General features: G+C 34.9%; 2 protein-coding genes across 2 annotated transcripts; one reads left to right on the forward strand and one right to left on the reverse strand.

The window, feature by feature from the left end:
• Positions 1-4,398: 4,398 nt before the first annotated feature.
• On the reverse strand, positions 4,399-5,586 carry LOC106758396. The gene has a single exon (XM_014641324.1). It carries the CDS (start codon positions 5,584-5,586, stop codon positions 4,399-4,401), a length of 1,188 nt encoding a protein of 395 aa, XP_014496810.1.
• A 1,418-nt stretch (positions 5,587-7,004) lies between these two features.
• On the forward strand, positions 7,005-24,332 carry LOC106759207 (K(+) efflux antiporter 2, chloroplastic). The gene is made up of 23 exons (XM_014642260.2): positions 7,005-7,102; positions 7,210-7,352; positions 7,677-9,349; positions 9,694-9,865; positions 9,955-10,045; positions 10,907-11,043; positions 11,148-11,207; positions 11,304-11,423; positions 11,722-11,790; positions 12,397-12,462; positions 12,879-12,968; positions 13,605-13,709; positions 14,162-14,290; positions 15,496-15,705; positions 17,159-17,308; positions 21,468-21,521; positions 21,608-21,666; positions 22,212-22,278; positions 22,362-22,538; positions 22,815-22,871; positions 23,298-23,372; positions 23,472-23,936; positions 24,064-24,332. Exons 3-22 carry the CDS (start codon positions 7,764-7,766, stop codon positions 23,601-23,603), a joined length of 3,606 nt encoding a protein of 1,201 aa, XP_014497746.1. The 5' UTR covers positions 7,005-7,102; positions 7,210-7,352; positions 7,677-7,763; the 3' UTR covers positions 23,604-23,936; positions 24,064-24,332.
• Positions 24,333-25,443: the final 1,111 nt, after the last annotated feature.

Raw genomic sequence — 25,443 nt, forward strand, 5'->3', positions numbered from 1 at the left:
GTACATTTGGAGAGCAACCAAGTTGGTGAGAGAAAAGAAAAGAGCCATCCTAGCCTTGGTGTTTTGGACGGGACTTGTAGGAGGCAAAGAAGAGTGAAAGCTTGGTGCCTAGTGAAGGAAAGAAACTTAAGAACCTTGGAAGCTAGCTTGGACTAGAGGTAAGGGGTTTAACTTGGGATATAATATGGTTTATGATGGGTAGAAGGTAACATGATAATGTTGATACATGTTTCTATCTTTTCTGTTGAGATTAAAGTTAACATGGGCTTGCATGCTTTCTTTCTTTTGGGTTGAGATTAAAAATAATATGTTGATGTATGCACTCTTCTTTTGGGTTTAAGTTTCATGGGTTGTTGCATGGAGAATGGGTATTCACATGTTTATTTTCGTTTTGCTATTATATGGAGTATATAATGGACTATACATGATTATAATTTGTGAAAAAGTGTTGTAGTTGGAATGGGTATACATGTTGGGTGAATTGGGGTGTTGTTTATGTATGAAAAATGTCATGGGTATACTTAAAGTCATCTTTCTATGGTGTGTATCTTGTTTAATTTTACCTTGCATAAATTATATATATAAAGGGGCACTTATCTACACTCTTTGACCTAGAGTGTGGGTAAGAGGGTATTGGAAATTCTCTTCCATTGTTGGAAGAGAAAAGAGTAAGTTATGAGAATATAGAGTGGAAGTGATGTTTTGGTGAGTTGGGGTACATGGGGTTGATGGAATGGCAAAGAAAGAAGAAGTTTGGTTGCATGGGTTCTACGTATTAGTGATGAAAGAAGTAGAAGGGGTTTTAGTTGTGTGAAGAGAAAATAAGAAGAATGGTGTGGGTTCTAAAGGTTTACGTAAATGATGGAAGGGAAAGAAGTTATGTTTGGGGTTTTTGGGTGAAGAAGAAAAAATAAGATAAGAAGAGAGTAGGGGTAGTAAGTGACGTAAAAGTGAGGGTGAACAAAGGTGGGTTGGGTTTAAAAGTCAAAGAAGAAAAAGAAAGAAGGGATGAAGGTGTGAGTGCATGGGAGTTACGTAAATTGTGTAGAATTCTGAGTGGGGAAAATCAAAATGAAATAAAGAGTGGAAGGAGGTGGGGCCGTGAGCTTTAATGAGGGAGAGAAAAGAGAAAAATGTAGTGTGATTTTGTGAAGAAGGGAGATTTACGTATATGGTGTGAAAGAGAGAGAAAATGAGAGAGTGAAGATGAGTTTGGAGGTGGACCCACGTGGGGCCCACCTGGGTGAGAAAATATTTTTAATTAAAATGGTACAATGGGTCCCATTTGGACAAGTGGTTGGAAAGGGAGTGTGTTTAGAGGAGAAAGGGGGTATGTTGGAAATATGTGTTTTTCTCGGTGTTGTGTTATTAGTAAAAAGTGGGGGTGCACTAGAAATGTTGTTCTAGTTGATGGAAGTGTGAAATTAGTAATTTCATGGGAGTGAAAAAAATAGGTTAAATATATGTTTTAGTCCTCATATTTGTACCCAATTCTCAATTGGGTCATGTTTTTTTTTTGTCCCAATTGTATCCTAATATTTGTTAATTTTAGACAATAAAGCCCTCACCGTTAACTAGTCATTGACGCCGTTTGCACTGTGCTGATCTGTAATGGACATTTAGTTTTTAATTTAAGTAATTCCATTACGTGGAATTTTAATTTAAAAAAAAGAGTACAACTAAAAAAAAGAGAAAAAGGGAGACACTACTGGGAATCGATCATTCACTCTCTACTCTACTCACTCAACGGAGAATCCTCCCCTTTGGCTCGAGACTTTCTCAGCTCCTCTCACCGTGACCATCCCAACCACATTTCCCATTCATTTCCAGTTCTTCACCTTAGCCTCCAACAGATCCATGATTCACTTGACCAATCTCCATTGCCATCCTCCTTAACAAAGAAGCAACACTTCACTATCAGCTTAAGACCCATTATTTCCACATTCATCATCTCATTCAACCACCACATCGCTAAATACACATAGAACTGTACCATTATTCTCAACACACCTACACAAACAAAATCAACCCATAGCCACCATAATAGAAGCCCGAAATCAACGCACACAACACCATAACGGAAACCTGCATAATACCCAAGCAAGCATAAAATCGGAAATTCCATTCATTACTATACAACTTTGTTCCCCTGGGAAACTAAATCGAATGGAGAAGGTGGGGTCGGTGAATGGCGGTGTTCAAGGGAGGAAAGCCGACCCTAGGCTGGCGAGAGAAGGGGATTTCGTTCTCCGGTGGCGCGACTAAGATTAAGCAGTCGTAGTACCAGTAACGGCGTAGGAGAACGAACATTTGTCGGCCAAGCTTGCCTAGATCACGTGACGCAAAGAGGCGACTCCGTGTTTTCTTTCGCGCGGTGGGAGGGACAGGTTTGCTCCTCCGCCGGTGGTGGCTCTGGCGTCACGAATCGTTACCGGCGACGCCATTGATGGCATTTCGTGGCAAAGAGGCAAGCAATGGCTGACTGCGCTCAAGGGTGGAAGAACCCCAACCCTAGGACGACGCGAGAGGAAAAAACGGCAGTGACGCCGTTGACGGCGATTTGGTGGTGAAGATGGTGGTGCGGCTGTGGTCCGTTTGGGCGAAGGCTGGACAGAGTACGTGTGTGGGTGGCTGAGATGGATGCACTCAGAGTTTTTCTCCTCTTGGCTCTCGGACACCAAATCCCTAGCTCAGACACCCTAATCCCCAACTTAACTAAAATAAAAACACTTTAAAAACATATTATACAAATATATACGTGTCAATTAAATGCATTATTTTTAAATCAAAATTCCACGTAATGGAATTACTTAAATTAAAAACTAAATATCCATTACAGATCTGCACAGTGCAAACGGCGTCAGTGACTAGTTAACGGTGAGGACTTTATTGTCTAAAATTAACAAATATTAGGACGTAATTGGGACAAAAAAAAACATGGGGACCCAATTGAGAATTAGGTACAAATATGAGGACTAAAACATATATTTAACCAAAATAATAATAATAATAATAATTAAATTAAGTTATTTAATTATTTGTGATATTTTTTGTTGGTCAATGAATTTGGTTGACTTTATATATGATGGTGATTTGTGTATGGTTGTGATGGTGAAGTTGTGAAAGCAAGCGTTTTGTAATTTCCTTAGAATTTTGTCGAACCGATGATGTTCGTATTGCGATACGATAGTGTGTTGAGTTCTCTGCGGAGACTGAGATTCGAGTGTCACCCTATTCTCGTGCGCGAGGACTAGAGAGGGTTGGATGTCTCGCCCAATGACTTCGGCTCATGTGAGTATAGTGCTCGGTGGGGTGATACCCTACAAGAACAAGAGTTTCACTCTTGTCATCAAGTTTCTTTCTTCTTTCTGCTGGTATGTGCCTATGACAGACCGATCCAAACACTTTCAAATGTCGAACATTAGGTCTCCTTCCCGACCACATCTCTTCTGGTGTGCAGCTCGACAAGGCTTTGGTGGGGCATCTATTTAGTATATAGACTGCTATTGCGGTGGTTTCTCCCCACAAGTATTTGGGAAGATTTTTCCCTTTGATCATGCATCTGATCATATCCAGGATCATTCGGTTTCTTCTCTCGGCCAACCCATTGTGTTGTGGGGTGTCAGGTGGAATTACCTCATGAATGATTCCTTTATCAGCACAGAAAGTAACCATATCCCCTGAGTTAAATTCGCCTCCGCCGTCGATTCTGAACACCTTGATTTGTTGCCCCGATTGTCTCTCAACCATGCAGCAGAATTTAACAAAGCAATTATAAGTTTCCTTTTTATCTTTTAACAAGTACACCTATAACTTTCTGGAAAACTCATCTACAAAGAGTAAGAAATATCTATTACCTCCTAAGGATGACACGTCAAACGGACCGCATACATCTGCATGCACGACATTCAACACCTGCATAGCACATTTAGGTGCGTGTCTCTTAAAGGCACTCCTAACTTGTTTTCCAGCAGCACAACTTTCACAGACCTTGCTTGGCGCAACGAATGCAGGGATGCCTTTCACAAGTTCTTTGTCTCTCAGTTGGCATAGGCTTCTGAAATTCAGATGCCAAAATCGATAATGCCAAAGCCATTCCTCTTCAACATTTGTTGCGGACATGCATTGAATTTCTGTTGCGTTCAAATTCACTCTAAATGTTCGATTTCGTGAAGCTGGTGCTTTGAATATCAGGCGTTGTTTCTTGTCAAAGACCTCGATGTGATTCTGCTGCATCTTCATGGTAAAACCCCTTTCAAGTAGCTGACCTAGGCTAAGAAGATTGCTCTTCATCATGGATACGTAAAGAACGTTGTGCATATAAACTGATTTTCCATCTCTGCATTTGATCAGAATCTTTCCTACACCTTCAACTTGTATAGTGCTATTGTCAGCAAATCAGATTGTACTCTTAAAACTTGTGTCTGCATGACTTTCTTTCTCAGCAACTGACACGTATTCTGCGCATTTCATTTCTTCTCCACACCTGTCCATTTTCTGGCAAGCATGTTGCTCGTAATCATCATGTGTCATTCTCTGGTTCTTTCCAAATTCTCCATGCGTTGCGACTGTCATTAATATCACGTGGTCTGAATCTGATTCCATCTCATCTTTTACAAGATTGACTTCGTTGTTATCTTCTTTCTTGTTACTCTCGTTATGCCAGCATTCAGAGGAGTAATGACCAAACTTGCTGCACGTATAAAACTGCACATTTCTTCTGTCAACACTCTTTCTTCCTCCTCTTCCTCCGGGTTTCCCTCTGCCTCTGTGATTTCCTTCCTTTTGATCACTACTCATTTCATTTTTGGTTTGTTCGACATTGTTGATGAATCTTCCTCCATTTCGGCCTCCACGACCATCTCGTCTGCCTCTTCCTCTGTCGGTTCCACGACCCCTTTGAATCTTGGCTTGCAACGCCTGATTGGTGTTCTGTAATGCATCTTGTTCTGCAGTCTTTCTCTCTAGCAGTCGCTGATCGTGGATTTCAAGAGAGTTTTGTAACTCTTCAACCTTTAATTTTTCCAAATCTCTACTTTCCATAATGGCGACGACAATGTGATCGTATTGAGGCGTTAGAGTTCTTAGAATTTTGTGGACAATCTTCTTGTCCTTGACAACCTTGTCGCACGCACGCATTGCGTTAACAACCATCTGGATTCTGCCTATGTACCCTTCAACAGTTTCTTGTTCTTCCATCTTCAGCAGTTCATACTGACGCCGCAGTGATTGAAGTCTGATCTCCTTCATGTTTCCCGCANATCCATACCCATCTTGTAAAATTTCCCATGTCTCTTTAGNCNTAGTANCCTTAGATACTTTCTNGAATATCGTTGCCGNGATGCATTGATGTAAAATCATGCGTGCCTTACAATCCAATTTCTTATTCTCTTTATACGCCTTCTTGGTTTCTTCTGTATCATTCTTTGCAGGTTCTTTGAACCCAACCTTGACAATTTCATCAATCTCCTGGAACCCGAGGATTGCATCAATCTTGATGCACCAATCTTCAAAGTTTTCCCGTCGAAGACTGGTAGACTGCTCTGGATTAAGCCTGCCATCTCTGCAGCGTGATCTTTCCTTCATTGTCGTCTTCTTGTTTGTCGTCTCCCAGGTTCGTGAAGTGGACACTCTGGATACCACTGATAGTGTGCGTTTGATAGCGTGTACGTGGTGAGCAGCAGAGGGCACACGTAAAACAAGAAAAAGAAGAATTGGAAGACAGAACTATGAAAACGAGTGGTTTCATTTATCAGAACAATAGTGTATTTATACACTTACACCAGCTGTCAAATGACAGTAAAACCAAATGTCAATTATTTAGATTTACACCTTTAACAATAATAACACAAAGTTAAAAGCAAAAAAGCACTCTTAATACATGATCCTTAGTCTCAATTTTGATTCATTATATTCGAAATGGTCCATTTTTTTTTCTATTTAATATAATCTTAAATATTCACAATATAATTATTAAAATTATAATTAATTAAGCTTGAAAATACTATATTATTATTTACGCTTAAATACAATATTTTTTTATAATAAATTATACTTTTACATATTTGTTCATGTAAAAATAAAATTATTATTATTATTATTATTATTATTATTACTATTATTATAACATGTGTTAGAAATTTCTGCAATAAGAGAGTTAAAATAGTTAAAGAAAATTAAGGGGTAACATATACTAAATATCAAGTATAAGTTTTTTAAAGAGTTAGCATGATTATTTCTTAGCATAAGTTGATAGATGATATGATTAAAATAATGATTGACTAAGGAGAGATGTATTATTTTATTCTTATGAATATCAGTAAAACAGTTTAATCCATGTTTTATTGAATACGTATTTATTAGCTAAAATTGTTTTCATATTGCATGGAAAAAAAATTATAATTAAACGAGTTTTATACATACTATACATTATTTTCATCAACTCTGATCAAGAGTTTAAATAAGATGAATCCAAATAAATGAGGTATAAACTATCTTATTTAATTTTTTTAATTCATTCTACATTAAATATCTTAGCTTCTTATTTTCACAATCCAAAGCAAGTGGTGATACCGACAAGTTAAACACTAGCTTATTTTTCGCATACAACATTTAAGAGTTACTTACCACAAAAGATTTGAATTCTTTATCCACAAACTAAAAACCATAAATTTAACCCACCAACAAGAAAAAGTGTGTGTACCAGTTTAAACCACATAAATCACTCCTTTAATAATCTTCTACCCTTTTCTCTTTTTACATGAAATCACACACTCTTTGTGACTCATTTCATTGTCCTCTTCAAAAATAATAACAATTATCATACTAAAAAAATTGTCCAATTCTACAACCACTTGAACACGTGTGCGAATACAAATTACCTCAAGAATATCCCTCTCATATACTCAATGGCCGTTTTTATTGCCATCTCACAAAAATATGAAAAGGGCCATTCATCCCAATAACACAAAGACACATCATAATAACGCCACAACAACACATGCTAAATCTGTTATAAAAGAAAGAGAAAAAGAAAAGCTTCTCTGCCCTAGTGCAAGTTTTTTCGGCCTGGTTTCAGATTTTTTTTTCAAAGGAACACGGAGTAAGTGTTGTAGTCCTGCGGAGAAGGAGTAGGTGTAAGAAAAAGATAAATAAATATAAATTAAAATATAAAATATAAAATATAAAATGTTGTCATAAATTTTGCAGTTTCGGGCAAAGCCAAGAAACCTTTCAAACTTGGAAGACTACGCCTGCCGTCGATTCGTTTTCTATCATTTTCTGTTTTTTGTGATCAATCCTCACGCACTGTTCTTCTCACTTCCAAACAACCCCTATCCTTCTATGGACAGGTATGTGCATACTCATACTCTTGCGTACTTTCTATTCATCTTTTCCAATCTCGTTTGGTTGAAGAGTCGAATAAGTGTTTTGTATCTGATTATTATGAAAATCGCGTTGGATTTGGCAGCTTTTCAATTTTTTGCTTCGGATGATTTTGGTGTACGTGTTCAGTGAATTGCTTATTAGTTTTGGGGAATGTGTTGAACAGTGTTGGTGTGTGTGGATACTGAATGCGGCAATCTCGTTGTATTGAGTGAGTTAATTGTTTGAGGTGAATGTGGAGTGTGCGTCGTATTAGCCGTTTCTGATTTTGTTTTCTTTCCGCGGAACAGGTTTCTGGCGAATTGCTGATTGGTGTACTCTAAAATGCGGTGAACAAACACGTGTTGTCTCTCTGTGATAGGTCGAGGAGTATTAACATGGATATGGCTTGTGGTTTTCCGCAGTCAAGGGTGTTGCACGGAGGTATGGGGACGAGTTACAGACACAGATCAGTTGGTCAGTTAGGTTGTTTTGATTTTAGAGGGAGAGGTTTTGGTTGTGCTGGTTTTGACAGAAGTGTTTCAAAATTTCGTGTTAGTGGAGTGAGTGCTTCTGCTTGTTGGAGTAATTCCAGGGTGTTTACTGGTAGGGAGTTTAAAGTTTTGAATATTAAGAGAAGTTTGTCTTGTAAGAATAACAATCTTTTTACGGGCTCTAGAGTGATTTGGTCCAAGTGCCAGGGTAATGATTCTTTAGCTTATGTTACTGGCAACGGTCGGACTGTTGATTATGTGGAAGGTTCAGATGAGGATGCAGGATTGGGGCCTGTTTCTAGTGTTGAACTTGATGCACCTTTGGAAGAAGAAGAGCAAGCCGGAAGAAAAGAGGGAGGGAGTGAAATAGGATCAGAGGAACTAAGTGTGGATGAATTGAAAGAACTATTGCAAAAGGCCAGGAAGGAGCTAGAAGTAGCTCAAATAAATAGTACCATGTTTGAGGAAAAGGTTAAAAAAATATCAGAGACTGCCATTTCTTTGCATGATGAAGCTGTGATTTCTTGGAATGCTGTTAATTCTACCCTTGACACCATCAAAGAAGTAGCTAATGAAGAGCTTCCGGCCAAAGAAGCTGTCCAAACTGCAACAATGGCTCTTTCATTAGCTGAGGCAAGACTTCAAGTAGCCATAGAATCTTTGGAGCCTACAAAAGAAGTTCCTGATTCAACACAAGGTTCTAATGAGAGCAATGGTGATAAGGACGTGGAGGAACATGAGAAAGCTATTTTGTTTGCTGAAGCAGATATCAAGGAATGCCAGGCTAACTTAGCCAATTGTGAGGCAGAGCTGAAGCGCTTGCAAAATAGGAAGGAAGAGTTGCAGAAGGAAGTGAGCAAATTGCAAGAAATTGCTGAAAATGCTCAGCTGAATGCTGTGAAAGCTGAAGAGGATGTTACAAACATAATGCTTTTGGCTGAGCAAGCTGTTGCCTTTGAACTTGAGGCAACAAAACGTGTAAATGATGCAGAGATTGCCTTACAACGAGCAGATAAGTCTAATTCTAATTCAAATACTGATACGATAGAAACTATCCAAGCACCGGATGTTGAGGCTATTCTTGAGGAGGAAAAAGTGGTTAACTATTTTTCTGGTGATGTCACTGTTGAAAGAGACAAAGAATTGTCAATTGATGATGACTATTTGGTTGAAAATTTATCACCTGAAACACTATCTGATAAAGCCAACCCAATTTTGGAAGACAAAACAGAGTCTGATTATTTAAGTGATAATGAGAATGTCGTGCAAGCAAAAAAGCAGGAAACACAGAAAGATTTAACCAAAGATAGTTCACCTTTTGCTCCCAAGGCATTATTGAAAAAGTCTTCTCGATTCTTTTCTGCATCATTCTTTTCTTTTACCGAAGATGGGACTGAGTTCACACCAGCATCAGTCTTTCAGGGCCTTATAATATCTGTACAGAAGCAGTTGCCGAAGCTGATTTTTGGGTTCTTGTTAATGGGAGCAGGGTCTGTATAATCTTGCTACATCTTTTTCATGTATTGCTGTCATTTATTTCTATCCTTCTAAAGCATTTTATCTTGATGAATATATACACATTATGTGATTGACATGTAATATGTATGGTATAAGAGTAAATCATTCAAAATACTAATTTGATATTTTTGAGCTTTCTTCACAACATAATTAAGAATATCTAGGCATAATATTCACTGGCTTGTTTGATTATTTTTTCGAAGGCTAAATTGCTTTTGTTTGGACTTTGGACCAGGACATATATAAATATTGACATGCAAAGGTTTAATGTAAAGATTTTACATAGTATTCAATAAGCGATGAATTTTTATTTCAGGGTTACCTTCTTTGCTAATAAAGTGGATAGGAATGCTCAGCTGCTTCCCCAGGCAGACGTTATCATGACTAGTGTTGAAGAAGTTTCCTCTAGTGCAAAGCCGCTGGTTAGACACCTACAGAAACTGCCCAAGAAAATCAAGAAAATCATTGCGTCATTACCTCACCAAGAGGTTTGTTTTTCTTCGTTCTTCCCCCTTTTAAAATAGTCTTGTGCGCTATTTTACAAATATTATATGACTATATTATATATCGTTCCTAGGTGAATGAGGAAGAAGCCTCCCTCTTTGACATGCTCTGGCTATTACTTGCAAGTGTTATATTTGTGCCAATATTCCAGAAAATCCCTGGAGGTAACTCATTTGCAATGTTTTCTTAGTGTTGAGTTGAACATAGTTTGTCAAGTATGGCAAAGTTGTGTAGGACTCTAGATTTTTTGTTAGAATGTGATCAGGCACCAAACTCCACATATTTTGGTTCAATCAAACTTTGATGCTTAGATTATATCCACTCCTTTTAGCTCATGGTTTGTTTGTTAGTAAGGTTATGACCAAATTTTTTCAAAATTAGACTGGTCATGCAGTAGAGAGATTCAAGGTTTTGAGTGTGGTCAAGGATGAACTGGGTTTTGCAAGTACCAACACGTTATTCAAATATGTGACTATACTAAAAAACAGTTGAAAAAAATATATAATAAATATAACATCTCTTAAACTTTTATAGATATAGTATAATATAATTAATAATCTAGCCCAGAAAAAAAAAACAAAAAATACAATATTTTCTAAAGTTAACCGGAACAATGAAACAACAAATAAAACTTGGCGTAGTGGAAATAACATTTTGTTGAAAATGATCGTTATTAAAATGAAAATCATATCCTGATTGCATTATTTGATCGGTTGTTCACTAGTTCAAACACGGGATTTCAAACAGAGTTTCTTTAGGTTGACTGGACCAACTGGTGGGCTGGTTCATTTATCTTACCCATGTTTGGTTTTTAAAAAGTATGGTTATGGCAATATGAAACTATTAAAGGAAATTTTTTTATTTAAGTTTAAACAGTATGCTTTTTTTTTGTCAGAAGCCTCTAACCATTACCTGTATATGTTAAATTTCTTTTAAAGGTATACTCAATAAAATTAATTGTCTTACATATTCACATATTTTTGTGCCAACACTATGCCCTCTATCTTACTCGCAACAATGTTTAGGCAGTCCTGTTCTTGGCTATTTGGCTGCTGGTATCTTGATTGGGCCATATGGTCTCTCTATCATTCGTCACGTACATGGCACAAAAGCAGTAGCTGAATTTGGAGTTGTTTTCCTTCTATTCAATATTGGCCTGGAGGTGGGTGAGGATGCATTTTAGTTCTTATTCAGTTTATGTTTACTTTAACCATAACTTTTATCAGAAGAGCTAAATTGATGCTCTTATTTGCTTTGTTCTTTTAGCTCTCTGTCGAAAGGCTTAGTTCAATGAAGAAATATGTCTTTGGATTAGGCTCTGCACAGGTGATCAGGAAACCCCATCCCTCCCACCTCTGTTAAAATTGTTCACCTCAAGTTATATGGTTGTACTTTATTAACTAACTGTATGAATAAATGAAGGTCTTGGCAACTGCTGTAGCTATTGGTTTGGTGGTTCATTTTATTTGTGGCCAACCTGGTCCTGCTGCTATTGTTGTTGGGAATGGCCTTGCATTATCATCCACTGCTGTTGTTCTGCAGGTAAATAACCTAAGATTGCATGTTTAAGTAATCTTGACCTATTCTGACTAGGGAAGTGATTGCTGAAGTTATGTTGTAGCTCGGATCTGTTAATAAACGTTTTAATGCTTATTACTGCTGAATAAAACTTAATGCCTGTTGCTGTATCAAATACACATCATTGTAAGGTTCTTATATGAGTAATAGATTATACATACATTCAAATGGTAAAAAAATGAAGCGGGTTTTCTATCTACTTTTTATTTTATTTTTGATTAGTCTATTATGCTGCAAAAATTTCAGTGAACTTGTTCTGCAGGTGTTGCAGGAGAGAGGTGAGAGTACATCACGGCATGGCCGAGCTACTTTTTCTGTGTTACTCTTTCAGGTTATTTTGTACCTTATCCATCTATTTAAATGCTGAAAGATTTTCTTTTGTCAAATATTATGCTAGATTTTAAAGAGAATACTATTCTTGTGACTTATGGCTGAACTTTGTCGTATGAGTTTTATATGTGTCTTTCTTTAGTATGCCATACTTTTGCTGCTACTGTTGGATAAATTAATCATGATTTCCAATCGTTGCATGCTATTGGATGAGCATATTATCTTTGCACTTTGCACTTTGCTCAGTTTATAATTTTTGTACATATTGATGCTATACTAATAATACCATGTTTTGAGAGACACTAAACAAGCATGTTCTTAACAAGCAAGGATTAAACTGTAAAATTATCATGTCTATTTGGATGTTGGGGCAGATGATTGGATGAATTATTTGTCCATTGAGCACTTTTATTCTTATTTTTTTCTGTAGAGATCCTCAACAAGCATTCTCTACTTTGTCTGCTGTATCTGGGCAATTGTTATAGTTATATGAATTTGCCATTTTTGACATTGATTCTTTGTTATTAGCTCTTAAATGCCTTCTATTTCTTATTGTGTTGGGGATGCAATATTTTGACACAAACTTTTACTGTTTGTTTCTATTCAGGATTTGGCTGTTGTGGTGTTGCTAATTCTCATACCTCTTATTTCTCCCAATTCTTCCAAAGGAGGGGTAATCTTTTTCTAAGCTCTTGGACACTAGGTTTGGTTGTTTAGAACATGATTAAGTTGTGTAGACTCCTGTGAAGTCTCAGAGGCATATATGACATGAAACACTTAAATTTAACATGCTAAGAAGTATGGAAACATGAAATAAAAGTGCAAGCAGAATTTTCGGAAATACTTTTTTAGTACATTGCATATGACAGGTTCTTTTTTAATTATTTCCCTTCCACTGACATGGAACAGAATGTGGTAATTAATCATTATTTATAGGTCTGCCAATTAATTTTATATTTTATGTATATTCAGTTCAGGATGTGACCTTCCGAGGTTTTCATTGTTATTTTTCTTACACGTTTATTCTGTATTTCTACCTTTGTTCTTCTGAGCCCCTCATTCATTGTAAACACCAATCTATTTATTCAGGTTGGTTTTCAAGCTATTGCTGAAGCACTTGGAATGGCTGCTGTTAAGGCAGCAGTTGCAATCACTGCCATAATTGCAGGGGGACGATTGGTAAGTGGTATTCAGAACTGGACTGTGAAATTTCTCATCAGTGTGACTGTTACTAACATGTAGTTCTAATAAGGATAACTGATGCTTATATTTTTCTACTTAGTGGAGGAAAATCCTCTATAGTCACTATATTTTATGTAATTAAGTCTTGAATTGTATGCTTTTCAAGAAATGCATTTACATAAAGCATGATGCTAGGGCAACCTATCTATTACTTTGGTGTCACTCTCACATGATATATATAATTCCTAGAAATTGAAATATTTTGACATGTTACTTATCATGGTCGGTGGAAGTTACCAATAAGGTACCATGCATGAAATACATAGACTCAGTTGCTTACATAGTTTGAGATGGATTTTTGGATCATAGTGATTGAACTTGAGATCTTTGTGGAAGTTTCTATATGCATTTTCCATGCATAGTACATTAAATAGAATGACCATTTATAATATTTGGTAATAATTGTGTCAAGGATTCGAGATGGTAATCACAGAATATATATATCATTAAAAATAATTTGCTCATAGGACAAGTGATATCCTGTTGGGGTTCATTTGGAAGAGATTGCAAGGTGGTACTTTAATTGAAGATGTAGATTATGCTTTGTGCTGAGTGTCCTGTTCTTCTTCACAGCTCCTTCGACCAATATACAAGCAGGTTGCAGAAAATCAAAATGCTGAAATTTTCTCAGCCAATACACTCCTTGTTATTCTTGGCACAAGTCTTCTTACGGCCAGGGTATGTGATTGTCCTATTCCTTTTTTTTCTTATCCTCTCTGTTGGGTTTTAACTGGTTGAATGGTTCATTCTTGATTTTCTTGTTTATGTAGAAACAAACAACTTTTCATCTTTTAAATAAGGATTTGGGGGATTCATAAGGCCTGTGAAGGTTTGATTGTTTGGTCGAGCCATTGCCTGGAAATCGACTGGCCAGTTGGTTTGGTTCTATCAGTAGCCGTTCATGGTGTGGGGTTGGGTGGACAGATAACATTTCACTCATCTTATTACATAAAATAAAACATAGTTTGATACTAAGATGTATGTAGAGATTTCTGATTCAACTATGCTTAAACCATTAAACTGTGACAGTTTGTTGATTGCTCCAGTTTTCAAATCCTAACCTTTAAGCAGTATTTTTGAGTTCATTAACTGGATCTTGATTTGTTTCCTTTTTCCTTTAAATAAAACAGGCAGGACTTTCCATGGCATTAGGAGCCTTTTTGGCTGGTTTACTGCTGGCAGAAACTGAATTTTCATTACAGGTTGAATCTGACATTGCTCCATATCGTGGCCTTCTTTTAGGGCTATTCTTTATGACGGTAGGTTCTAAATATCAGAAATCACAAATTTGTTAATTGAATTATTTTATTTGTTCATCTGAAAAATATCTATTTTCTTAAAATTGGGGTTATGGTTCTTGTAGCAAGATATATGGATACCGTGTTCTTTATGTGGCCATAGCTTAAAAGCATGTAGTCAAGTATTTGTGCGAGATATATTCATATGAGAATATTTAAAAGCAATGAAACAGTTGGATTGTAATCTTCATTAGTATCTAATTGTGCTCGGAAGTGGCTGACATACACACACAGACACACATATAACTTGTGTGCTTGCGATCTTGTGGATAAAGGATAGAATGCATGTAAAATATTGTTGAAAAAGGAGTAAAAGTCTCAACATTTTATCTATCCCCTTATACAAAAGCTTCATGCAGAAACAATAAACTGGATAATATTTTATTTTTCCAGCAGGAAAAAAAATCTTTCCTGCATTTAATGCAAACTTTGCTGTTCATTTCCAACTTCGTATCTCCTTTAAAGATCCAAAATTGAAGGATTAGTCAGCTTTTGTATTTTCTCTCTTTTTTAAGTTAATTACTAAATCGAAGGCTCTATGCAGAAAAATACCAGAAGAAAAACTGAATCAAGGTTGAAAATTTTAGAAATCAAACTATTTCCTTTATTTAGGCATGCACAAAGTCAACTAACCACTGTGTAAAAAGCATATTCAATTTTAGATTCTACTATAACTGAATTGTGTGAAAATAATTTAGAGTTTGAAGGATTGCTTTTAGTTGGGATGTATTAGTTCTATAATAATTGACAAGAAGGGGCTAATGTTTATGTGAACAATTCTTAGTCTGTAGCTGTTACTTATGTACTGATGATTTGACAATAGGAATACATTAGTTATGCCGTGGTCTGTTATAGTTAGAACTTGTACACTTACACAGTGTTAACCAAACCTTATCCCACAAGGTGGCCTCGGCCACTTGGGGATAGATTTTTTACTTGAAAGAAAGTTAATTCTGTCTAAAGCAAAAATGGGTTTGTAATATGCTACATTTATCAGCTACATTGATCGAATTAGGATCTAGGCAAAAACAATTATGCTACATTGATTGGAAAATCTTGATTGCTTAACTGTGTATGTCTTAATATTTTTGTTACTATCTGTGTCTTAATGATCAGCTAACTTCTATCTGCATAATTGATGGCAATTGGTTTTTGTGACTTTTCAGGTTGGAATGTCAATAGATCCAAAACTTCTTGTATCAAACTTCCCAATCATCGGAGTTACACTAGGACTCTTAATATGTGGCAAGACTATCTTGGTTTCTTTGATGGGTAGAATGTTTGGGATTTCCTTCATTTCTGCCATAAGAGCTGGTCTTCTTCTTGCTCCTGGGGGAGAGTTTGCATTTGTGGCTTTTGGTGACGCCGTTAATCAGGTTTTTTGTCCTTAAAACTATTTTCTCTGCGAAGAGTTGCGTTTTATTTGTGGTAGTTTACTCTAGGACTTGATATTCATGTAAAATAAGTCATTTTTCTTTAGTTATTCATATAAATGTATATATGATGGGTTCTTGGTTAAACGTATGTTCATAAAATAAGTTCTATGTTAGCAAGATGCATAGTAAGAGTTGAGATCCATAAACATTTGTTCTTGCAATGCTTGTTACCTTGGATATTATAGGATTACAATATATGGTTTAATTGGGAAGCTTTGATGCATGCCTTAACCGATTTGGGAGGGTTTTAGGTAGGATCATGGTTATCAAACATGCGAGTTAACTGGTTAACTTGGACGGGTTTACATTCCTAGGCATGATTTCCTAGTTAACTCGGAAGCAAACTCGATTTCCAACTAGAATTGGGTGTGAAATCGTTAGACAAATTCAAAGATAAGGAATCATTTGCATTAGAGAAAGATGAGCGATTTACTTTATGTGATGTATAACTTGAAGTTGAAAATTAGACAAATTCAAAAAACTATTATTCTTCCATTTGATGACATTGAATTAGATTATGAATGGATAACTAAAGAGACAGATGATGTTGTTGAGATTGAGCAAGCTCAAGGTGAAAATGATTGTGAAAATGTTCACTTAGATGGAGCAACAAAAAATCCAACTCTATGTTGTTGATCTTGATTACATAACTTTTAATGCCAATGAGGAAGGCAAGTACATATAACACACACAATGAAAGGGCAAGCACATATAACATACACAATGAAAGGGTAAGATGATGATGTCATTAGAGGATTAAAAGATTAGACATAGACACTTTACATTTGAATTTATGTTTTACAATATTTGTATGAACTTATTTATTTCAAGTTATATAATTTTGTGGACTTATTTGAATTAGGATGTTATTCTAATAAATTATTTTTTTGTGAAGTAAACTCTTATGAGTTTATTTGTCTCTCATGAGTTTATGTTTATGAATACACTCGAGTTTGACAACCTTGGGTAGTATTATATCAATAACGTCCAATAAGTTGAGATTGAGATGTGTTATATTTGTATTACTTGGAATATAAGGATGCAAAGAAGCTTTGGTATTTTCTGAAGTTTGAGAATGATTATATCGTTTTCTCAGGCTGAATTATATCTTGCTTGGTTCTTTCTGGTGGTCAGCTCTTGCAACATTTATGGGAATTTATCTTGTAGATCTTTAAATAAGTTGTGGGGCTTGGATAGCACGTTTCTTGTTTTAGATGAAGCTCTGTTTTGTCAATTTTTGTATTGTCTTTAGTTTTTAATGATTGGTCTTCCTTGTAAGTTTAAAAATACAAAATGCAGATCACTTTACTAGTCCCCACTAAAAGTTGGTGTTTTCCCTAGTAGTTTGCAAATAAAAGAGTTGTTTCCCCCCCACTAATCGGCATTTATGCAGGGCATAATGTCTTCCCAGCTATCATCTTTGCTTTTTCTTGTTGTGGGCATTTCAATGGCCATCACACCATGGCTAGCAGCAGGAGGCCAGCTGATTGCTTCCCGCTTTGAGCAGAATGATGTTAGAAGACTATTACCTGAAGAAAGTGAGGTAAATTCTCTTACACAAGCAGCTGACTGTTAGCTTCGTTAATAATGATCATGAAATTTTAGATTGAGTATCTATGATTGGGCGCTCTTGTGCATTTTTTATCAACATTCTTAGAGTTGAATAAATTGTTTATGTTTCGTAGGTTTCGGAATTTTGGACCTGCAGGTATAATGTGGTTGTCGTAGTTGGTCTTTATCAAAGTTGTGCAGAAACTTATGTCTGACCACATGGAGTCATGGATTTATTCAGTTAGCCTTTTAAAACATATTTCAGTTAAATTATCTTAATCCTAGTTTGCAAGCGAATTCCCTCAATTCATAGATTCCAATAAAACTAAGATGGGGGTTGTACATAAAATAAGTATTGGGTTAGCTTAATCATTCTTCAATTTCCCGAAATATAGTTCGATTGAGGGGAGTGTAGGTATGTTAGAATCTTATATATATGATAATATTAGGATCAATTAAACTGATTTTATTTTTATCTTATTAGCCTAAAACAAGGTAGCTGAGTATTTTGTAATTATATTATCTACCCTGTAAATAGGTTAGTTCCACTTTGGTCTAAACACACAAAATTCATCATTTGCCTTCTCAATTTCGCTCTTAATAAAGAGATCAATGGAGCTTGCAAAACAAATAGAACTCCTCCTGAATAACAAAACCGTGAGGTTGCTCTAAATAAATTTCTTCTTCAAGTTCACCAATAAGAAATGCGTGTTCAATATCTAACTAATGAAGAGGCCAGTGCTTGATAGCAGCCATAACAAGAATGAGATGGATTGTAGTGATTTTGGCCACAGGAGAAAGAATGTTACTGAAGTATGTAATCAAGACCATAGATTTCAGTATATCCTTTTGCAACCAACTTAGCTTTAAGATGTCTACCTCTCCATTTGGTCCAACTTTTATAACATACACCCACTTGCAACCAACTTCCTTCCTTAGCACCAAATCTCAAGTATTGTTGCGTTCAAGAACATCTATGTCTCAATTTGCCAAGTTTTTAATAAATACTTCTAGTGATGACAATCAAAAAAGAAGAGGAGAGAATATGAAGGAGAGATAGGAGGGAGACAAGCAATGATAACCAAGAGAGTTACAACATCTTGTTTAGTAGACTCTTGCACAACTGACATGGGAGGACTGAAGAATGCGAACTTGAAGACAAGTGGAATCTTACAAGGAAGAAGAGATGGGTTTCTTCAAAGAATGTGTCATCAACTGACATGTAGTACTGTTTAGTGTTAGGAGAGTAACACTGGTAATGCTTCTGGAGACATGAGTATCCAAGAAAAACATGTTTGATGGTCCTTGCAGAGAGTTTGTCTATACCTGAAGAACAAAACATGTACAACGAAAGAAAAGAGGAGATACATAAAAAGGGACATCAGCATTGAGTAATATCACGCAAGTTCAACTAGATGTCTATTCTTTCTTTCTTTTTGTTATTCCATTTTGTTGTAGTATGTAGACACATAGACTGATTTAAAATTCCTTGTGAGGGTAAAAAGGAAGAGTGTAGAATAAAACTGTCCCTCCAAAAACTTGTAATTATTTTTCCAAATTGATTCTTCATCTCACTAAAGGTCATGAAAATAGACAATTCAGATTGATCTTTATAAATACATCCAAGTATATAGAGAATATTCATCAGTAAATATGACAAAATATTTGAACATTGTGTGAGAAGACAATTAAGAAAATATAGAATCATTTCCAAAAATACTCAGATTCCGTTATCCATAGACCTTGACTATCCATTGTGAAACATAGACCGTCTAGACAACAGTGGCTGAAGATCTTTGGGTTTGGCTGTTGGACTTTAAGTGAAGTCACTCCTGTTATTCTTCTTCAGAAAACTTCTGCAAGGATGTTTTGACTTGGAAAAATGTGTTGCTTTGTCATTTCATAAACATCTCATCTCCTGAACATCTTGATACCATATGATGATCAATGTTTGAGGCCAATTTTTTAGTAGAATCATACAAGCACTGAATGCCATTAGCTAATAATGCTGTGAGCTTTCCTCCAAAATGAGCAACATGTTTTGAAGGTTTTGAGAGTCTAATATATTTGATTCATTGACTGTCACAACACTACACCCAATTGGAAGTCAAGTTTCTTCCATTGTCAATGTGCTTCCGTTCACACTTTTGTTTAGATTGAGAAAGGAGTGGAACATGGAAGAAAAGAAGAGAAAGTGATATTATTTTGATTGGGGGAAAGAGAATGGAAAGTATAGGGAAATAAGTAGAAAATTTGTAATTGATGTGATTAATATAATATAATAATTTCTTTATATATTAATATATTTAGAAAATAATTTGATTTAAAAAAAAATTAAAAAAAATATAAATTAGAATTAAAATAAATGCTAAATTAAATAATAAATAAGTGATATTTCAAAATAAAAATATATATTAATTAAATTAATTTACAAAATATAAAAATTTAAATTAATTAATTTGTTTTATTTTATTTATTATTTTAGTTATTACTAAAATATTAATAATTAGAAATTATATTAAAATATAATTTACTATGTTTTTAAAAGAATTGATTGTTTTAACATAATCAATTATGTCAAATAATATCTTTTTTATAAAACTCTTGTTATACTTTTTCTATTATATTTTTATATATTGCTCATAATTAATTATGCGATATGTTTCCTTGCAAATCTCTTCTCTATTGCATTGTATAACAATTTTCATTTTTCGTGTTTATATTATTTTATTACCTCGATTTTCAAACTTTTTCGGCTTTTTGTTGATGGCCATCTACCTGTGCTTTTCCACAGCTGGAAACAAACAAGCTATAAATTCTATTTCAAGATGATCATGGTACCCTTAACCTAGGAACTTCAATTCTATATAGGCAGCCCATGACAAATAATTTTTACCAATTAGTTTCGCTCTAGTAATGGTGGGTAATCCAGAAATTGAAAAAACTGGACTTGCAAAAGTCATTTGTTGAAGCAAGAAGGGATAGTTTTCAAGGAGAGGCAGCTTTTGGGCATGCTCTACCCTTATAGAGGGTAAAAAAAATCAAGGTGAGACTTGAGAAGGTGGACCAGAAGTGATGTTCATCAGGAAGTCGTCGGAAGAGTAAGTGGAGTGCAGCTGCCAATGGTGGGAGGCGGCAGATGACAGCTGCCAGTGAATAGAGTGGAACTCAGATTGTAGTAACAGAGTTTGAACTTGCTTTAAACTTGAAGATTTAGAGTTGCTAAAAACGCTTGAGTGACTTATCTTCACCCAGTATCAATATGCTATATATACACTTTTCAGACTACATAAAAAAAAAAAAAAGTTTTATAAAACATTAAAAGACTTTTTTCTGATAGCAGTATAACTAGTCTTTTCTTAACAATTTGCCAATATATTATCTTGTTTAGTGATTGAAAGAGAAAAAGTTTCTAGTATATGAGGTGGATAATTTTTTTGCACATGAAATTTTCCATGCTGTCACTGTTATCGACATTATTTAAAATATGGGAAACATAAAAGGTTAGCTGTATTTAAATTTTTCTTTATAGTAGATAATAACATTTATACTATAGGTCAATGGATATCAAAACCTAATATGAAACAGTACTATATATTCCTATTTATATTTTGGAGTTGGTTTATAACCTTTCCCAAGCACGTATAGTTCAGTTTGGTAACTCATTTTAGTTTGACATATCTTATCAGAAAAGTGTATGGATGGAATAAGTTGAGAACTCTACACCTAGCTGAGTTGGTAAAGTTTTTTATGAAGTCAGTTAACTATAGTTGCTTAATTCATCACTCCCTCTGTAAAAGTTTGTTCTGATTCCATAGGGATTAGCACGTTTGGATAGAATTCTTAAACAGAGAAATGATAATTATTTCTTGCATTTGAAATTTTTGGGCTATAGGTTCTTTATTAACTTTTTTCATCCTGATCACTTGACTCGAATGTTATTGGTTCATTGTTAACAATTTAGTTGACATTTATAGCTAAAAAGTATATAGTAGTTTAAGGAGTTTATGTAGGAGCTCTTCCTAAACCAGAGATGGGGTAGTGGATGCAATTATCCCATATGGATTTACCATTTTGTAATTTCTTTATTTCCGAGTAACATGAAAATTTGGTAGTTGACTGACTTCTTTTTGGATGACACCTTTTTACAGACAGATGATCTGCAAGATCATATTATTATTTGTGGATTTGGACGAGTGGGCCAGGTAAACTCTTTTTTGGTTTGATAAATTAGTTTGTTGTTTATATAACTGATTAAACTATGACGGCTTACTTTTTGTATTACGATTAGATCATTGCCCAACTTCTTTCTGAGCGTCTTATTCCGTTCGTCGCACTAGATGTAAGGAGGTAACACAACTTGCTAATTGAAATTATTGTTTTTTCTCTTTGGATGAATGATTTGATATCTACATTGTTAGATGCAATACCGACATGTCTTCTATGAAATCATCACAATCATATTTCTGTGTACAGATCACAAGTACCTTCGGCCATATCATGGCTGCGATTGTGTTTTCAATTTTCACAACAGTTGGTTCGAGTGTAGTGTTTTATATTTAATTGGAGCATCTATATATAGTAGTTCCATGATTCTGATAATTGAAGTCTAGGATGAGAGACAATCTTGGATTGTACGTGATGAGTAAATAAATTGTCGAGCCATGACACAACTGTGTCTGTCAATGATCTATATGCAATTTACATTCATAAATTATATGATACCCAAAAGATTGGACTACTCTCACATAAGTTTTTACATATTTTGTTTTCTCTAAATAGAATGTTCATATCATTATTTTTTAATATGGTTTTGCTTGTAAGATATGGGTGACTTTCAATATGTTAAAGAGATGATGAACTAACTTGTTTGTCATATTTCGTATTATCTTCAGTGATAGAGTTGCAGTTGGCCGTGGTCTCGGTCTGCCTGTGTATTTTGGGGATGCTGGTAGTAGAGAGGTAGTGCACGTTACCTCAGCACACTAGTCGCGTAACAGTTCATACTTGATGTTATCTTTATTCTTTCTGGGATGTGTGTTTAGGTCTTACATAAACTTGGAGCTGAAAGGGCATGTGCTGCAGCAATAACACTCGATACACCTGGTGCAAATTATAGAACAGTCTGGGCTCTGAGCAAGTACTTCCCAAATGTGAAGACCTTTGTCCGTGCCCATGACGTTGATCATGGATTGAATTTAGAAAAGGCTGGAGCCACTGCTGTAATATTCTAGTACCTATTCTAGTATTCCTGTTTGATTACCTGCTGATATAATTCCATAACAGTGTAGCATTTGGTTACCGCGTTAAAATGTTTGGTAAATTATGAATCCATTAAAAGGATTAAACAAGAAAACAGAACAGGCATTCTACTCTATTCTATCTGCAACCAAATGCTGTCATAGGAAAAAAAACGCTGTTGTACGTTGTAGCAAAACTAAATGAAAAACATAACGTTAGTGAAATGCTTACTCTAGAGAACTTTCTTCCACTTGCAGGTTGTACCAGAGACTTTGGAACCAAGTCTTCAACTTGCAGCTGCTCTTCTTTCTCAGGTAACATTTTTCATCGAATATCATATTTTCGTTGAAACAAAATGTTCATGTAATAGAACATACTTTAACCTGTTTCTCCCGTATTTATGTTAATAGTCATATTCAAATTTGTCAGTTAGTAGCAAATGATTATTGGTTATTTCTTGTTGCGATTGAATCCTGTGCATTCACTATCGTTAATTTCCCTTCATACCAAGTTTACTTGAATCTTGATTAACTTTTCTTCGAAATGGTTTAAACAAACTTTTGTTCTTTTACATTTTCATCACACTAGTTGTCAGAAAATGAGATGAAATAAATAAAATGAAAATGTCACATGATGTGTAATTGGGCGTTATTGGGTAAACTATTAAAAAAAATTATTATATTTATTACTAATTTATGAAAATTATGACACAATGATGGGTGATCTTCATTTTTCTTTAGGCCAAACTCCCCACGTCGGAGATTGCAGCAACTATAAATGAATTCAGAACTCGACATCTGGCTGAGCTCTCGGAGGTGATATTCTTTTTGAATTCATGCATAAACATGCACAGTTTATATCACTCTTTTATATTGGATATTTGAATGGACGTTGTTCTTGATCTATCTGTGCAGCTGTGCGAAGCAAGTGGAAATTCTCTAGGTTATGGATATAATAATAATAATAAAATTGCGGGCAAACCAAAATCCCAATCAACAGATTCATTAGATGAGACCCCTGTTTCTGAAGGCACACTGACAATATGAAGAGTGTTGCATATATACAAAAGTAGATGGCAGAAGAGAAGGAGTTAGACAAAAAATTATCAAAAGATGTATAGCAGATTTTTAGTTTTATTGTTATGTACAGATATAGCCGGATAGATGGAGATGCAGTAGTTTTATTTTCTTTTTGCCTAGAAAAATTTTGGTTCCGGGCACCTCAAATTTCTCTTAAAGGGTGATATCCCTGTTGATGTAGTTATATGCGCCATTGGCATTGTTTTCATTTTGCCGTGGCTCCAAAAAAAAAGTCCAGTCATGTTCCCCTGCTTAACATGAATATGCCAATGCCCTGGACAAGTAGGGCGACTCCCGCAGGTAGATAATTGTTTTCATTCTTTTCTTACTTTTGTATTGCTGTTTTGTTGGAAAGTTGGTACTTACATATTTTTACTCAAACTATTCTAACCCCGAACATCCTTTCTTTTTCTATTTTCTTTTTCAGCTATATGCGACAGCCCGCATAGCCACAAGGCTAAAAAGTTAAGAAATGTTATCCTTTGCGTTGTGTTTGAATGATGTTATTCGATGTATTACAACGTAACAAATAAGAGGATGGGCTGGGGGAACGGAGTGAACAAAATGATGTTATAATTCATTACATTTGCATGCCCTAACGATGTTTTCAGTACCTTTGTTAAATACTTGGACTTTGTAAGTAATTTCACTGCGATTTGTTTTTTTCTATTTCTAGAATAAAGACATTTTTTACGAGTTGTTATTAATTACTTTAGTTTGAAACACTTTTCTGTTTAACTTTTAATATTTTCACAATGTCATTGGATAAATACCATCGTCTTAACAAACAATTTGAATAACCATTCTTTCACGTCTATTTCAAACAAATTACATTAAAATTAAGTTTAAATATGTTTTCGATTTAGATAAAATTTTCATTTTATCTTTCGTAGTGTTGTATTTTTATTTTTTGACTCTTGTTTATGTGGACAACACTTTGAATGGTAAAATAAATTTATTTAGATGATGTATTCAAGAAAAATAAATAAAAGAAAATTTATCAAGGATGAAATGTTAAAATAAACATTAGAAACTACAACAAAATTTTAAACTTATTAGAGGTATTAGAATGTGGGTTTAAGCCTAACATAATCCCACAAAACCGGTTTGTAAGATGAGGTTTGCACTTTAATTTATATATTATAAATTGATTTTATCTCTAACTTATGTGAGACTTCGTTCCCTTCATGCCAAGGTATAAACATCTCGTGCGTGATAGTAGAAATTGGGTGGTCTAATAATGGTCCTACAATAGGTGGAATAGAAACAAAAATGTCTACTAAGAATTCGTTAGGATAAGCTTTAACCTGGTTTTGATACCATATTAGAATGTGGGTTTAACCTAAATCAACTCCACAAAACCGGTTTTATCTCTAGTCGATATGGAACTTTCAACAAGGCCGCATATATATTATATCTCAAAATTATTACATGTTTCGTGAATGCAATATTTTAGAGTAAAACTTTTGATACGGATGAAAGTCATCCATCTTAGAAAAAATACATTACATGATAACTAATTGTGGTTATAGTTTGTAAAAAATGTTAAATATTCTTTTAGTTTCTCAAATTTAGAGCAAACTTTCATTTTTATCTTCTAATCATGCTAATCTTTATAGAGGAGCTGTGTGTCTCTTATTTCTCACACTCTTTTCACTATTGTAGAGTTTATTAAAGCACTTTTCGGATTCACTTAAAAATCAGGAATTTTATTTTATAAAATGACAAGTAGAACTTACCAAAAATGTGATTTCTAATAAATTTCAAGAAAAAGTATTGGATAAAGGACATGGGCAGAGCTTCTTAA

Source organism: Vigna radiata, chromosome 4, assembly GCF_000741045.1.
Source record: "Vigna radiata var. radiata cultivar VC1973A chromosome 4, Vradiata_ver6, whole genome shotgun sequence".
Taxonomy (NCBI): Eukaryota; Viridiplantae; Streptophyta; class Magnoliopsida; order Fabales; family Fabaceae; genus Vigna; species Vigna radiata.

What these genes read in the sequence shown, in the direction of transcription:
- LOC106759207 (XM_014642260.2), top strand. Translation starts at nt 7,764, where the DNA reads ATGGATATGGCTTGTGGTTTTCCGCAGTCAAGGGTGTTGCACGGAGGT. An exon ending in TTTCTGTGTTACTCTTTCAG is followed by an intron (nt 11,791 to 12,396) that starts GTTATTTTGTAC and finishes GTTTCTATTCAG; the next exon opens with GATTTGGCTGTTGTGGTGTT. An exon ending in GTCGCACTAGATGTAAGGAG is followed by an intron (nt 21,667 to 22,211) that starts GTAACACAACTT and finishes TATTATCTTCAG; the next exon opens with TGATAGAGTTGCAGTTGGCC.